The 12,928-nt window shown below is 51.4% G+C and overlaps 1 protein-coding gene across 1 annotated transcript in view; it reads right to left on the minus strand.

Annotated features, from left to right (window-relative positions):
- The window catches only part of LOC135188100 (peroxidasin homolog), a 50,891-nt gene that overhangs the window by 37,377 nt on the left and 586 nt on the right, over positions 1-12,928 (minus strand). The window contains 1 exon segment of the mRNA XM_064167328.1: positions 1,219-1,290. Within this exon segment, the coding sequence (XP_064023398.1) occupies positions 1,219-1,290 (72 nt within the window).

Here is a 12,928-nt window from a genome sequence, read left to right on the forward strand (position 1 = left end):
CACAGCACATTGAGTTGAAGAGGGTAAGAGACACAATCCAGGGTTAGGACAGAGGGAATGTGAAAGCTTCAATTGGATGTGCAGCCCTTGGCTGAAAGAATTGAGAGGCCAAGGCTGTCCTTCAGTCACCAGAGGAGGTAGCACTAGCACAAGTGGTAAATGGACAGGAGAATACAGGTGATGCATGGATAGGAGAACACAGGTGATGAATGGATAGGAGAACACAGGTGATGCATGGATAGGAGAACACAGGTGATGCATGGATAGGAGAACACAGGTGATGCATGGATAGGAGAACACAGGTGATAAATGGATAGGAGAACACAGGTGATGGATGGACAGGAGAACACAGGTGATAAATGGATAGGAGAACACAGGTGATGGATGGACAGGAGAACACAGGTGATGGATGGACAGGAGAACACAGGTGATGCATGGATAGGAGAACACAGGTGATGGATGGACAGGAGAACACAGGTGATGCATGGACAGGAGAACACAGGTGATGGATGGACAGGAGAACACAGGTGATGGATGGACAGGAGAACACAGGTGATGGATGGACAGGAGAACACAGGTGATGCATGGACAGGAGAACACAGGTGATAAATGGACAGGAGAACACAGGTGATGCATGGACAGGAGAACACAGGTGATGCATGGACAGGAGAACACAGGTGATGCATGGATAGGAGAACACAGGTGATGGATGGACAGGAGAACACAGGTGATGGATGGACAGGAGAACACAGGTGATGGATGGACAGGAGAACACAGGTGATAAATGGACAGGAGAACACAGGTGATGAATGGACAGGAGAACACAGGTGATGCATGGACAGGAGAACACAGGTGATGGATGGACAGGAGAACACAGGTGATGGATGGACAGGAGAACACAGGTGATGGATGGACAGGAGAACACAGGTGATGGATGGACAGGAGAACACAGGTGATGGATGGACAGGAGAACACAGGTGATGCATGGACAGGAGAACACAGGTGATGGATGGACAGGAGAACACAGGTGATGCATGGACAGGAGAACACAGGTGATGCATGGACAGGAGAACACAGGTGATGGATGGACAGGAGAACACAGGTGATGCATGGATAGAACACAGGTGATAAATGGATAGGAGAACACAGGTGATAAATGGATAGGAGAACACAGGTGATAAATGGATAGGAGATCCTCACTCCAGGGTTGCAACTTACAGGGTGTTGAGGTTCTTCAGTCTCCTGAAGGCTCCAGGTTGTATCTCCCTGATGCGGTTGAAGCGTAGATCTCTGAGAGCAGAAAAGATAATCAGGTACAGAGCAGCCACTGGCACTCAGCATCACCCATGGGAGGAAGGGAGAGGGCTCTGGGGAGAGTCACTAAATTCTGGGGGCTAGAAGGGACTTCAGATCATCCAGTCCAACCTTCCTGCCAGAGCAGGATCACCCAGGGCAGGTCACATCACACAGGAACACATCCAGGAGGGTTTTGAATGCCTCCAGAGAAGGAGACTCCACAAGCTCTCTGGGCAGCCTGCTCCAGGGCTCTGGTGTCCTCACAGTGACAAAGTTTTTCCTTCTGTTCCCCTGCCACCTTCTCTGCTCCTGATTGCAGCCATTGCCCCATGTCCTGGCAGTGGACATCACCCAGAAGAGCCTGGCTCTGCCACTGCCCTTCACATCTTTATCAGCATGAATAAGGACACCCCTCAGGCTCCTCTTCTCCAAGCTTAAGCCCCAGCTCCCTCAACCTTTCCTCATTAGGGAGATGTTCCATTCCCTTCAGCACACTTTGTGGCTGTTCAGTCCATCCTACCAGGCCTACACAAGCTGGAGAAATGGAGACAAAGATCAGGGGAAGGGAGAGGAGAAAAAGCAAGGACAATGCCTGGGCTCTGCTCTTGTCTGCAAAGTCAAACAACAGCCAGGACAGACCTAAACTGACACAATTCACTTCCACAGAGTCACAGGCTGGGCTGAGCTGGAAGGGACCCCCAGAGGTCACCCAGCCCAACCCTCTCTGCAGCAAGCAGAGGCATCTTCAACTACAGTGATTTGCCATTGGAATGGGCTGCCCAGGGAGGTGGTGGAGTCACCATCCCTGGAGGTGTTCAAGCAAAGACTGGATGAGGCACTTGGTGCCATGGTCTGGTTGACTGGATAGGGCTGGGTGCTAGGTTGGACTGGATGAGCTTGGAGGTCTCTTCCAACCTGGTTGATTCTATGATTCTATCAGGTTGCCCAGAGCCCTCTCAAGCCTCACCTTGAACAGGTGAATTTCAATTTCCTAGGAAACTAAAGACTGAAAAGGACCCAAATGACCATTTCCAAGGCCTGCTGCTCAACACCCCAAATTCCCATGCAATTACCCTTGCACCTCATTCTGATTTGTCTCTACACCTCCCCTCTCACAGAACCAGTTTCTAACTCCCTACCAAAATCACCTCTGCCCTAAAATGGTTAAATGTGATGAAATAACCTCATAGAGCAAGCATCTCTCCCTGTGCTCCAAGACTCAGACCAGCTTATCACTGCCTGCAGTTCACATTTGTGCCAACTTCAATTAGAATTAGTAGAGTCCAGGGGATCCTGGCAAATGTCAAGGGCTGCTGGTGTAGCTCCATCAGCTTGGAGCCCTTAAATGTGGGGGGGTTTGGATTGCTAATGAGATAATCAAATAAGAGCTAAGTGGTTGAACCTGCTTAACCAAGTAGAAACACTCCTATGGGGAACATGCATTGGTTTGACACCTTCCCTGGTCAAGTGCATGAAAGCAAATCAGGCAGGAGTGAGAGATGGATTTTTAGCTGCTCCTTTCTATCCAAAGCACAATGATGAAGCTGCATTTCCCCTCCCACCTCATGCTGCCTGATCTCTCCCATTTAGAGAACACACAGCTCAGCTATTCCTTGGTTCAAGGCAGTCTTTTAAGAGGTAATAACCACATCAAGATGCTCCCCCAGGCAACCTGGGCTAGTGGAAAGTGTCCTTGCCCATGGCAGGGGTTTAGGACTGGATGATCTTGAAGGTCCTTTCCAACCCCAACCATTCTGAGCTTCTATGCTGGTTTGTCTAAGCTCTGATCTTGAAGGTCCCTCCCAGCCCCAACCATTCTGTGCTTCTATGCTGGTTTGTCCAAGCTCACAGAGCACTTGGAGGCAGAGCTGAAAACAAGAGTTCCTCAAATAGCTACAAAATGAACACTTGTTTTCAGAAAGGGCACCAAGAAATGTCAGGGCCTTTGGGAAAAAAAAGGTTAGAAAGAGGCAAAGTCATTGCAGGAGGCTGCAAACCTGAACTGGGAGTGAGGATCCAAGGGGCTGAAATGTTTTTTTTCCAAGCAAGTGCTTGAGAACAGAATCATAAAGGTAAAGACCTCCAAGAGCACAGAATCATCCAGGTTGGAAAGGAGCTGAGGAGAGGCTGAGGGAGCTGGGGGGGTGCAGCCTGCAGAAGAGGAGGCTCAGGGCAGAGCTCATTGCTGCCTGCAGCTGCCTGCAGGGAGGCTGTAGCCAGGTGGGGTCGGGCTCTGCTGCCAGGCAGCCAGCACCAGAACAAGGGGACACAGCCTCAAGGTGTGCCAGGGGAGGTCTAGGCTGGATGTTGTTAGGAAGTTGTTGTCAGAGAGAGTGATTGGCATTGGAATGGGCTGCCCAGGGAGGTGGTGGAGTGGCTGTGGCTGGAGGTGTTGCAGCCAAGCCTGGCTGGGGCACTTAGTGCCATGGTGTGGTTGGGTGGGCAGGGCTGGGTGCTAGGTTGGAGTGGCTGAGCTTGGAGCTCTCTTCCAACCTGGTTGATTCTATGATTCTATGACCCTCAGGATCACCAAGTCCAACTTATAACCCTACTCTACAAGATTCACTTTAATCATCCCAGAGTCCAAGCATTAACCCAGCACTGTCAAGTCCACCACTAAACCATGTCCCTCAGCAGCACAACTCCATGGCTTTGAAATGCCTCCTCCTCCAGAGGAATGTTTCTCTCTGTTCCCAGGGCACTCACTCTGGAAATGTTCCCTTCCATGAACAAATGAGCTTTTCATGGGGACCCACCACACAGCTTCTCCCATGCCAGCCCATTGTAGCTGCTGTGAGCACCAGCAGCTGGGCTCACTCACTCCCTCCTGCTCCTTCCCACCTTGGCATGTGCAAAATGGAGGGAATGGAAAAAAAGGAACAACAATAGCAGGCCTTGTGGTTTCACTCTCCCCTCTGATTTCAAAGCTTGGCAGTCTGGGGTTAATCATTGGGTGGTGGAATGGTTTGGGTTGTAAGAGACCATTAAAGGTCATCCAGTTCCATCTCACCTGCAGTCAGCAGGGACATGGAATGGTTTAGGTTGGAAGGGATGTCAGAGATCATCTAGTTCCAAACCCTTACCATAGGCAGGGACACTTCCTACTAGAACAGGTCCCCAACAAGAGCAGGTTGCTCAGAGCCCCAAACAAGCTGACCTGCAATGGTGCCAGGGATGGAACAGCTCCCATCTCCCTGGGCAACCTGAGTTGTGTCAAACATTTCTTCCTTCTCTCCAGTCTGAATCTCCCTCTTTTAGCCCAAACCATCCCCCCTTGTGCTGTCACAACAGGCTCTGCTCAGAAGTCTGTCCCCAGCTTTCAGATGGACCCCTTCAGACATTGGAAGGCTGCTCTAGGGCCTTCCTGGAGCCTTCTCTTCTCCAGGATGAACACCCCCAACTCTCTCAGCCTGGCCATAGCAGAGGGCTTCCAGACCCTCCCATCATTGCTGTGGCCTCCTCTGGCCCCTCTCCAACAGATGCAGGTCTCTGCTGTGCTGAGGACTCCAGAGCTGGTCCCAGCACTGCAGGTGGGGTCTCAGCAGAGCAGAGAGATATTGCAAGATACCTTTCTCCAAAGAATAAAAGGGATAGTTGCCGCTGGAGGATCTCAGGTCCTCTTCTGCCTTCACATATACACTGCCTGGAGTCCTGGGCCAGCAGCTCTCCTCCATCACACAGTCCTCATCCTTCCAGACAACACCAGCTCAAGTGGCTGAGCAGAAAATGCCACCAAACCCTCAAGCCAAAGCACCACAGCTCTGTCAGGACATTGGGATGGGATATGGCCTGGCCCAGGAGCAGTGTGGCCAGCAGGACAAGGGAGGTTCTTCTGCCCCTGTGCTCAGCACTGCTCAGGCCACCCCTTGAGTGCTGTGCCCAGTTCTGGGCTCCTCCATTGCAGAGAGATGTTGAGGTGCTGGAAGGTGTTTGAAGAAGGGCAGCAAGGCTGGGGAGGGGCCTGGAGCACAGCCCTATGAGGAGAGGCTGAGGGAGCTGGGGGTGTGCAGCCTGCAGCAGAGGAGGCTCAGGGCAGAGCTCATTGCTGTCTACAACTACCTGAAGGGAGGCTGTAGCCAGGTGGGGTTGGGCTCTGCTGCCAGGCAGCCAGCACCAGAACAAGGGGACACAGCCTCAAGCTGTGCCAGGGCAGGTCTAGGCTGGATGTTAGGAGGAAGTTGTTGTCAGAGAGAGTGATTGGCATTGGAATGGGCTGCCCAGGGAGGTGGTGGAGTGGCCGTGGCTGGAGGTGTTGCAGCCAAGCCTGGCTGGGGCACTTAGTGCCATGGTCTGGTTGGTTGGGCAGGGCTGGGTGCTAGGTTGGAGTGGATGATCCTGGAGGTCTCTTCCAACCTGCTTGATTCTATGAGGATCATCTGGAATCTGCTATCACAACAACTCACCTGTTGTGGCTGCTGGAACTCTTAACCCCGTGGCAGAGCCTTACCAAAGATGCCAGAAGTTGTGAATGGATGGGGAAAGAGATCTTTAGGGAATGACACTTGAATCTTGCTGAGTCTCTCAGCTGCTGCCAGAAGGATCACTCCTGACAGTGCTGTGTTAACTGATTAGCAGTGATTAGCACACAAAGCCACCCCTGGCTTTTACAAGAGGCTTCCACTTCTGCTGAATTGATTTAGGCTTTTGCAGAGCCCTCTATCACTACATCAGTGAAGCAGATAATTAGCTACAAGAGGTGTTTTACTGCAGCCCCAGGGAAATTTACTGCCTTAGTCCCATTAAAGCATCTCTTGAGGTTAAATCTTTGTGCACAGCAATGGCAGTGCTGGACCATTCCACCCAGAACTGGTTGAGGGATAGAGAGGCCACCAAACCACTAGCAACAAGAGCATAGAGGAAGGACATGGACCTGATGGAGCAGGTCCAGAGGAGGCCACAAAGGTGATTGAAGGGCTGGAGAACCTCTGCTATGGGGACAGCCTGGACAAGAGAAGGCTTAGAGATGACCTCATTGCTGTCTACAACTACCTGAAGGGAGGCTGTAGCCAGGTGGAGGTTGGTCTCTTCTCTGAGGCAAGCAGCAACAGAACAAGGGGACACAGTCTCAAGTTGTGCCAGAGGAGGTCTAGGCTGGATGTTAGGAGGAAGTCGTTGGCAGAGAGAGTGATTGGCATTGGAATGGGCTGCCCAGGGAGGTGATGGAGTCACTGTCCCTGGAGGTGTTCAAGAAAAGCCTGGATGAGGCACTTAGTGCCATGGTCTAGCTGACTGGCTAGGGCTGGGTGTCAGGTTGGACTGGATGATCTTGGAGGTCTCTTCCAACCTGGTTGATTCTATGATTCTATGACAGGCTGAGAGTTGGGGGTGTCCAGTCTGGTTAGGAGAAGGCTCCAGGGAGATCTTAGAGTAGCCTTCAAGAACCTGAAAGGGGATGCAGGAAAGCTGGGAAGGAACTGCTTAGAAAGGCTTGTGAGGGTAATGGTTTGAAACTGGAGCAGGGTACATTTAGGTTGGACATCAGGAGGAAGTTCTGCACCACGAGGGTGGTGAAATGGTTGTCCAGAGAGGTGGTTGAGGCCCCATCCTTGGAGGCATTCAAGGTCAAACTTGTTTGGGTGCTGAGCGATCTGATCTAGTTGTGCATCTCCTTGGTCACTGCAGGGGAGTTGGGCAAGGTGACTTTTGAGGGTCCCTTCCAACCCAATGCATTCTGTGTGTGAGTGAAGGTGATTTGAGAGAAAGAGAAGACATCAAGGCTCCTTTCTGTATTTCCCAGGGAAGGCAGAGTGTGAAAGCCATCCTGAAGACAGTTTCAGAGTTAAGTTGCCTGCCACTGAGCAGATCCAGAACATCCATCAGAAAGATGCTCATTTCCTTATCCACAGAACATCAGAGTCAGCTCTGCAGGTTCCTCTGTCCTGCCAAACAGCTCCAAGTCCTGGCAGGCAGGAAAAATTGCCTTGCTGAGATGGCAGTGAAGCCTTCCAGACTCACTGTCATCAGCTTCCCAACTCTCTCTCACACAGAAACCCCCAAATGGCTTTAATAAATGGCAGCCCTCATCTCCAAGTCCCTACATGGACAGCTGAGCATCGCCGTCTCTGCTAGACAGATGAGGAGACCACAGGGAGGCTCTGTGCTGCTTTGTTTGGGGTTTTCTTTTCCCCCCAAGTCCTAGTTATTTTGGGATGTACTAGCTGAAGGCATGAAGATTTCAAAGAGAGAAGAGGAAAGGAACTATGTTCAGAATGGAAACATCAGCACCCAAGCACTGAAGAGAGCCTCGTGCTGCAGGAGAGGCTGCTGTGCTCTCTCTCACTGCCACACTGCCCACCTGGGGCTGTCAAGGATGGGCACACCAGGTTTTAACTAAGAAATCATCACAGCTGTTCCCCAGACCAGCCTTTGAGGATTTCAGCTCCTCACAAAGAGGGGAGAGTTACTCTGCTCTGGTGAGATCTCATCTCCAGTACTGCGTCCAGCGCTGGTGTCCCCAGCACAAGGAGGACACAGAGAATCATAGAATCAACCAGGTTGGAAGAGACCTCCAAGATCATCCAGTCCAACCTATCCCCCAGCCTTATCCAGTCAACCAGACCATAGCACTAAGTGCCTCATCCAGGCTTTTCTTGAACAGCTGTTGGAGAGAGTCCAGGGAGGCTACAAAGATGCTCCAAGCACCTTTGCTATGAGGCCAGGCTGAGGGAGCTGGAAGTGATCAGCCTGGAGAAGAGAATGCTCCAGGTAGACTTTAGAGCAGCCTGCCTGTAGCTGTAAGGGGCTACAAGCAGGCTGCAGAGGGACTGCTGGCAAAGGCCTGCAGGAGCAGGATGAGGGCAATGAATTGAAATGAGGGCAGAGCAGCTTGAGATTGGAGGGGAGAAACAAGTTGTGCAGCAGGAGGCTGCTGCAACACTGCATCAGGTTGTCCAGGGAGGAAGCTAAGGCCTCATGGCTGGAGCTGCTCAAGGTGAGGCTGGACAAGGCTGTGAGCAAACTGCTCTAGGGGAGGATTTCCCTGCTGGCTACAGGGGGGCTTGACTGGGTGACCTTTGCAGGTCTCTTCCATCCCAATCCATTCAGTGGTTCTAAATCCTGGAGGTAGCTGCAATGCCAAGAGCCAAGATGTTTTCCTCAAAAGATGCTGGAATGTTTCTAGGAAGGGGAGCATGTTCCAAATACTTTCCCTTCCCAGCTTCCTTCCGCTGCGCCGGAGAGGCATCCACAAACAGAACACGCAGAAGACTTTGGTCACCTCAGAAAGGTTTCATGTGGATGAAACACTCCAGGGAAAGAAGTCAGGAAGAGCTCCCACCTGGCAGACTGCAGGCTGCGTGGGTGTGCATTTAATGGCTGCACATGAGACTATCACACGCAGAGGAAATGAGTAATCCCCTCCTCGACCCAGAGAGCACGACAGAGACCACAAAGGGAGCAGCATTTCCAAGAACTCATTTGCTCTCTAAACCATTCCCCAACGACTCTAGGAAGTGCTTGATCAAAACTCTGCTCCTTCAGCCTGTGAGCTGCTCCTTCAGCCTGCGAGCTGCATCCCATCCTACCACAGCTTCCCCGCTGTAGTGCAGTGACCCGAGGGAGGAAGAAAGGAACTGAGTGGCCACCAAACAAGCAGCACAGTGATGAAAGGAAGGGGACAAAAAAAACCCCTTGTCAAGCTGGCCATGCTTACACTGCCCAATTAGCAAGCAGGTCTGTGAACAACTGGGTCACCTTCAGTTCGTGCCAACGATGTGTTCAGAGCCCTTTGCTTGTGGCCTCAGCTCCATCCCTCTAGAAGAGCTCATTCATGAAGCGCGACGCATCAATGCGGCGAGGAGAACAACCCAGGGATAATTGGATTGCAACCCATTAGCTGCCAGCCAGAGGGGAACTTCTTGCCATGAACAACTTCTCCTCATGCCCACACGTCTCAGAGTTTATTGTTTGAAATGTCACACTGCAGAACAAATGGCTTAGAAGGTTAAAGACCTATGGAGATTTTCCGAGTGCATGTTTCGCAGCTGTTCCCTCCTTTGGGCTGCTGCCTGAAAGAGCTGCTTGACTCCCAGTGGTAACCAGAAGATCACATCTGGATAATCATGTTCCAGTTGAACAGACAGCAGCCAAAATACATTTGCAGGAGGGTTTTTATAGCTTCCTTATCTGTACACGTGTAGCTGTCCCTGCCATCCCGTTCTCCGCCAACAGGCTTCATTACCGGAGCTAAATAGTCCGTTGCTAAAGGCAGACGTTGGGCCAGATCCTCAGCTGCACCCAGCTGGGAGTGGGGAGGGAGGAGGAGGGACATGGTGACCAAAGAGGAGCCAGTAACAGCTCATCAATCCTGGAACTGGTTCCATGCCAACCCCAGCATCGCTCGGGGAAGGCTATGGGCCGCTGGAAGTGAAGCCAGCTGGCCGCAGCCCCAGGGGGGCCATCTGCCAATGGGGCTTGTTGAAGCACAGCCTGCGCCGGCTACAAGACTTCCCCACTCTTCAAGGGTTGTTAGAGAGAGGGTGGCACAGAGTGGTGGAGGTCAGAAAGTCCCAAAGTCCCAACTTCAAAGCCAGCCCCAAGTGGAAACTGCAGCTGTTGCGCCAGGGAATGGAGCTGGAGCCTGGGGCTGGCGTTTGGATCCGCACTCACTGCCTTGGCCCTGCTCAGACCCAAGGGCGAATGGAGAGCAGCACAACCCCACACCTGCCACTCAGAACTACTCCACCAACAGGACTGCCCTTGCTCTGACTCTAAACCTTCTCCCTGGCACCTGGGTGCTCCCAGGAGGAAGCTTAACATAGCTGTGCTAGTTTGAGCCTAGCTGGGGTATTTTGGTGAGAAGAATCAGATGCTAGGCTGTGAAAAGGGACCAATGCTGATGGCTGCTGCACTCATAGGCTTGCTGAGATGAATAAGAACAAGAACACAAACATAGATAACAGAGTCTCTCTCTGGGCTTTCTGGGCTGCACTTCTCTCTCTAACTTGCTGCCTGACTATGCCATCTGCATCCTAACCCCCCTGGCCGACCCTCCGAACTACCTTGAGCATAAGGCAAAGTCTGTGGTGAGGTAGAGGGGTGGGGAGAAGGTGGAAGGGTGGTTGGGAGCCCCTCCTGGGGACTCAGGTTTCTGGGAGGGCTGCTGTGTTTCTGTATTCCCTTTTGAACTTGTCTCTTTCTGTCTCTGGCTGCATCTACTGTAAATACCTGCTTGGATCTTGTGCTAAGCTGTAAGTACAAAGCTCCATCCAATTTCCAGATGGACTCAGCCTAGTCTGGGTGATTTTCACAAGTGTAGGGGGCAGGTAACACCCAAACCATCACAATACCAAACAGCTGGAGTGGTCAGGGGCTTGGTAAAGAAGCATTCTTTGCTCTTTCACAACTGAGAGGTTTCATTATTCTGCTGCTGTCTGTAAGAGTCCCGAGGGGATGCTGGCTGGCAAATGCACTGACGTGCAGCAGATCTTCCAGATAGCCACAGTGCCAAGGGGTTTGTCTTGCCACACACCACACAAAGGCACAGGCTTTGCCAACAGACAGCACTTCCCAGGCTCAGCTCTCTATCCATGGGGATCTGTGCTCATCCGGTTGGGGCTTGATCACAATGGAGCAGACAGGGCTAAAAGAATCATGGAATCAGGCAGGTTGGAAGAGAGCTCCAAGCTCAGCCAGCCCAACCTAGCACCCAGCCCTGCCCAACCAACCAGATCATGGCACTAAGTGCCCCAGCCAGGCTTGGCTTCAACACCGCCAGCCACAGCCACTCCACCACCTCCCTGGGCAGCCCATTCCAATGCCAATCACTCTCTCTGACAACAACTTCCTCCTCACATCCAGCCTATAGATGACCTTGAATGTTCCCTTCCAACCCAAACCATCTTGTGACGATTCTGTCATGTCAAACTAAATAAACACTGGCACAGGTTGCCCAGGGAGGTTGTGGATGTTCCTTCCCTAGAGGTGTACAAAGCCAGGTTGGAGTAAGCCTTGAGCAACCTGAAGCTAGATGATCTCTGAGGTCCCTTCCAACACAAATCATTCTCTGAAGCTGTGGTTCACAAGCAGTGTGAAGGGGAGAGGGAATTAGGGTGTCTGTCTACACTGCAAAACCTGCAAACCCTCCTAGACTGAGTTCTACAGACAGCTCAAGGCCACTTTATGACAGCAAGATGCCACCCTGGAATTCAACTAAAGCTCCAGGGACAAGCCATGGAGCAGAGTTAGGCTTTTTTCCCCCTGCAGCCTAGAAGCTTGCTGGGGCCAGAAGGGATTTAACCATGAACCTGGACTGAAAAAGCAACTGTTGGTGACTACAGTAAATTTCCCTCTCTCTGCACTCAAAGAATCCCTACCAGAAACACACTCAGGCTCTCCAGTGTGACTGCAAATGTTGGCTCACTTCAAAGACAGAACAGAAACTCCTGAGCTCAGACTTAATTCAGGCAACAAAGCAAACTTTCTCCCTGATAAAATTCTCTGTTTAAGTGGGGAGATGCCAAGTTATCTTGCTAAAGCCAAACAGTGTGAGGGTATAGAAAATAGCCTGCTCTTTCAAGATAGAGGGGAATAAGGGGAGGCAAAGGGTTGGTGACAGCTTAGTGAGTCAGACTGTGCAGGTTGGTGTAGAGCCCAGTTGCACTGCCCAGTTGCCAACAAGCCCCAGCACTGACCAGTTCCACGCTGTAAGTAACCACTCCATCACTTGCCCAGGGAAGAAGCAAGTCCAGATGCTGAGCTGCCCCACATCAGGATGTCTCCTGAGTAGCCCAGCTGCTATCAGTGTCCCCACCAGCACAGCTCTGGCAGCTGTAGCAAGTGTAGACTTTCTCTTCTGTGCCACTAATGCTGGAATCTCTGTGGCTTCCACCTGCTGAAGCAGGTCTGGATGGCAGCATCCTGCCTACAGCAAGTTCCTTAGGCTGCCAGCAGAGAAACTGCATCAGCAGTATCAGGGTGATGGTTGAATGCTGGTAGAGATGTTCTGGCTGAGCCCACATTTGGGGTGTGACAGGCACAGAGAAAAGCTTCTCTAAGCACTGCTGAAAACATTTGACAATCAATTTAAGGAGCTGATAAAGCTTAAGGAGGATGAGTACAAGGACAAACTTTTGACAAGTCTTTCCTACTGTTACAGAAAAGGCTCTCTCAGGGATCAGCTGAGAGTAGCACAAAGGGAAGAGTTTTGTCCCATGCCACTGCAGCTACATTGAAGTTTAGGATCACAGGGAAGTGCCCTTCTAGATCTGTCAACTGTTAGGAAGCTCCAAGCATTAACTGCCTATTTTTTCCTCCACCTTTCCCATCCATACTCAGCCAGCAGCTCCCTCACCATCAGCTACTTTAGTTCTCAAGGTCTCTGTCACCAAACAACCCTTAAATTGGGTTTGTACAGTTCAGATAGAAACTGGGACAGCAGCACTAACAGGCTGAGGTGGAAATGGTGGTGTCTGTACCAGGAGAAGGTTTGTTTCAGCACAGACAAAGTCTGAGCTGCTGCATTTCCCCTCTCTCCCACAGACAAAGCCTCCTCAGATGTTAACTTTGTACCTCTCTATAAGCTCAGCTTAACACCTGTGACCTTCCATTCTCCAAAGCCACCTTCTAGTGCCATTATTCTTCCCACAGTTTTCATTCCCTCAATTGTCCTGGTACGACAAATGAAGATGTTTTG

This window comes from Pogoniulus pusillus, chromosome 29 (genome assembly GCF_015220805.1).
Source record: "Pogoniulus pusillus isolate bPogPus1 chromosome 29, bPogPus1.pri, whole genome shotgun sequence".
Taxonomy (NCBI): Eukaryota; Metazoa; Chordata; class Aves; order Piciformes; family Lybiidae; genus Pogoniulus; species Pogoniulus pusillus.